The 2,838-nt window shown below is 43.4% G+C and overlaps 1 protein-coding gene across 1 annotated transcript; it reads left to right on the top strand.

Moving 5' to 3' along the window:
* The first annotated feature begins 258 nt into the window (after positions 1-258).
* LOC147614198 (uncharacterized) lies at positions 259-1,339 on the top strand. Its single transcript, XM_086780423.1, has one exon. The coding sequence runs from the start codon at positions 283-285 to the stop codon at positions 1,204-1,206; it is 924 nt and encodes a 307-aa protein (XP_086636549.1). The 5' UTR covers positions 259-282; the 3' UTR covers positions 1,207-1,339.
* Positions 1,340-2,838: the final 1,499 nt, after the last annotated feature.

Genomic DNA, 2,838 nt, shown 5'->3' with positions numbered 1-2,838 from the left:
GGCTCTCCCAACTTTATGACTTGTGTGAGAGCAACTACTTGGACCTACCTCCCAACAAAAAGTCTCCAACTAGATGCTTTTTAAGGTAGTCACATTCAAACGTGAGGCACACCTTAGGGTTGGGCCTTGACAAAGGGCCTACTTTTTTATGGCTATTAATGCTAAAAACCGCGTCGTCTCGTGTGCTTCATCGCATGGCCTTCTTTATAAACGAGAGGTAGCTTGGGCTGCGCCGTTCACTTATTTTAGGATCGTGAGAGTATCTGTAGAGACTGGTGGGCTATGGAGAAGAAGCTTGAGCAAGCACAGGAGCATGATAGCGCCATGGAGCCTGTGTTTGCGCCTGCAAGGCTGGCTCGGCACAGGAGTTTGCAACTGCGTAGAGCGATTAGGGCTGAGGGCGCCGCAGAGAGAAGCAAAGATGACTTGTCCCTTGCAACGGAGAACTTCTCTGCTATTGTTTCTCCCTCTCCATCTCCATCTCCATCTCCATCACCAGAGCAGGATAGCGCCATGAAGCCTGTGTTTGCCCCTGCAAGACTGGCTCGGCACAGGACCTTCCAACTGTGTAGAGTGATTAGGGCTGAGCGCGCCGCAGAGAGAAGCAAAGATGACTTGTCCCTGAACCTCTCTCCTATTGTTTCTTCCTCTCCATCACCAGAGCATGATAGCGCCATGAAGCCCGTGTTTGCCCCAGCAAGACTGGCTCGGCACAGGAGCTTGCAACTGTGTAGAGTGATTAGGGCTGAGGGCGCCGCACAGAGAAGCAAAGATGACTTGTCCCTTGCAAAGCTGCCCAACACGGAGAATCGCTCTGCTACTGCTTCTTCCTCTCCATCTTCATCATCTCCGCCACCCTCCTTGCTTTCTCATCAAGCTTCTCAAGGTGCAGGAATTGATGCGCCCACCATCATCGCTCGCCTAGAGGAGCTTCTGCAACGATCCAGCATGCAACAACACCACATCCTCAACCTTATCCATAGCATAGACTCGAACGCGTCCATGCCCATCCGCTCTTCCATCTCCTTCTCGGAGGCCCAGCTCGGCCTTTTACACAGAATATCTGACCTTCGAGAGAGTGTTGAGAATGTCAGCCGTGAGCTCCTTGCTGTAAAGGCCAAGAACTCTCAGCTCCAACAGCGGTTGAATGCATACGACCAATACAAGTGCAAACAGAAAGAACAAGATTTATCCGAAGAGCAATAACTCTCACAGACTTGTGTGTGCATATTCCTATCTCCATGCATGCCATCTATATAATGATACCAATTTTCAACAAGGGAACCTTGCTTTGAAATAACCCCAATTCCCCATGCCATAAGCTTTAATGATGTTTCACATGCATGAAGTGCTAAGAGATTTTAATGTAAATCTTCATAATTGGCAGGTGTTAAATCTTGTAAAATGTGGAGCATTTATTCTTAGATTAGCTTGGCATTGAAAGGTATACATAAGCAATTCTGAAAAGATGCCCTTATCTTTGAAAGAAACTTCATTCATTCGGCATTTGTTACTAAGAGAGAATGTGGATTGATACAAATAAACATGTGATCTTGAATAAAAGATACAATTCATATCTATCTCAACTAGAGCTCAAATAGTACTAGTTATGAAAAGATAAGAGGTTGAATCAATTGATAAAAAGTCCAATATAGATGTTACACAATCGAAACAAAAATTTCTTCACTAGTTAATATATCGGATATATAGAAGGTGACCTGGTGGATCTTGAAATTATCTTGAAATTTTGAAGGTGAACACACTATAAGAGAATTGACCCTTCACATGGCTCTTTTGTGCAGATAGCCTAGATTCAAGGCTTCAATATCAAGCCACATCATTGATATCTATATCATGGACATCATTGCAATATCACCAATGCATATAACATTTTCCACAATGGTCCTTGCGTGCATTTATTTGGCATCATTTTTAAAAATAATAAATACTATTTGAGCATCTTGTTACTCCTTAAACACATGATTTAGGAAGGTGAATGACATAGGAAGAGTGAGATAAAATGTTGAGTGGTTGCTCACATGTCTCACGACAACAATGTTTTAAGTCCACGAATAAAGAGCAAGTTCATAGCCGCGCAAGGATGAGAGAGAGTAGTGAGAGAGTGTGTGTACATGGTATGTGGCTATTTAATTTTAGGATTTCAAATCTCGTGTGTGGTGCCGCTACATATCTCATCTTCTCCTTTCAAGGAGGTTGTAGCTTGATTCTTACTGTTGCTCTACAAGCCCTAGCCATGGTATCCTACTCCCTTGCCCCCCTTCTCCTTGCTATGATGCCCTTGTCCTTGCCCTTGCCCTTGCCCTTCTCCTTGCCCTTCCCACAGGCTTTCTTCTTCTCCTCTCCTCTTTTCACAAGCATAAGCCCTCTCCTCTTTGCAAGACAAAATCCCTCTTCACTAAGCCTCTCCTCTGCTCACAAAAAGGAAAAGGCCTCTCCCCACAAGCCTCACAAGCAATCCTCTCCTTCCAAAGCATGGTAAGGTTTTCCATTACTCTATGCATGTTTTTTTTAAATCTATTGGATTGAATGCATGCTTAACAAAATAAGTCCTTACTAATCTCTTCTCTTGTGGCTAGGTTAAAAGAATTCATTCTTTGGCTACTTGAAGCTCTCTCAAGCAACGATGCCTTCTTGCAAGCATTAGAGGTAAGCACCTTTCATTCATTCATGTTTTCATATAGCACCTCCGGGTGTTGGGGATTTCTTTTTCTTTAGTACATTCTTGTTTGAAGCTTATGCATGCATGCTTTAATAAGCAAAGGCTTATACATAAGATTTATGCATAAGCGTTTATTAAGCTTTATGCATGGGCTTATG

This window comes from Cibotium barometz, chromosome 42, assembly GCF_041138505.1.
Source record: "Cibotium barometz isolate CiBa-2024 chromosome 42, ASM4113850v1, whole genome shotgun sequence".
NCBI classification, from domain to species: domain Eukaryota; kingdom Viridiplantae; phylum Streptophyta; class Polypodiopsida; order Cyatheales; family Cibotiaceae; genus Cibotium; species Cibotium barometz.
This window is presented reverse-complemented; position numbering and strand designations above follow the sequence as displayed.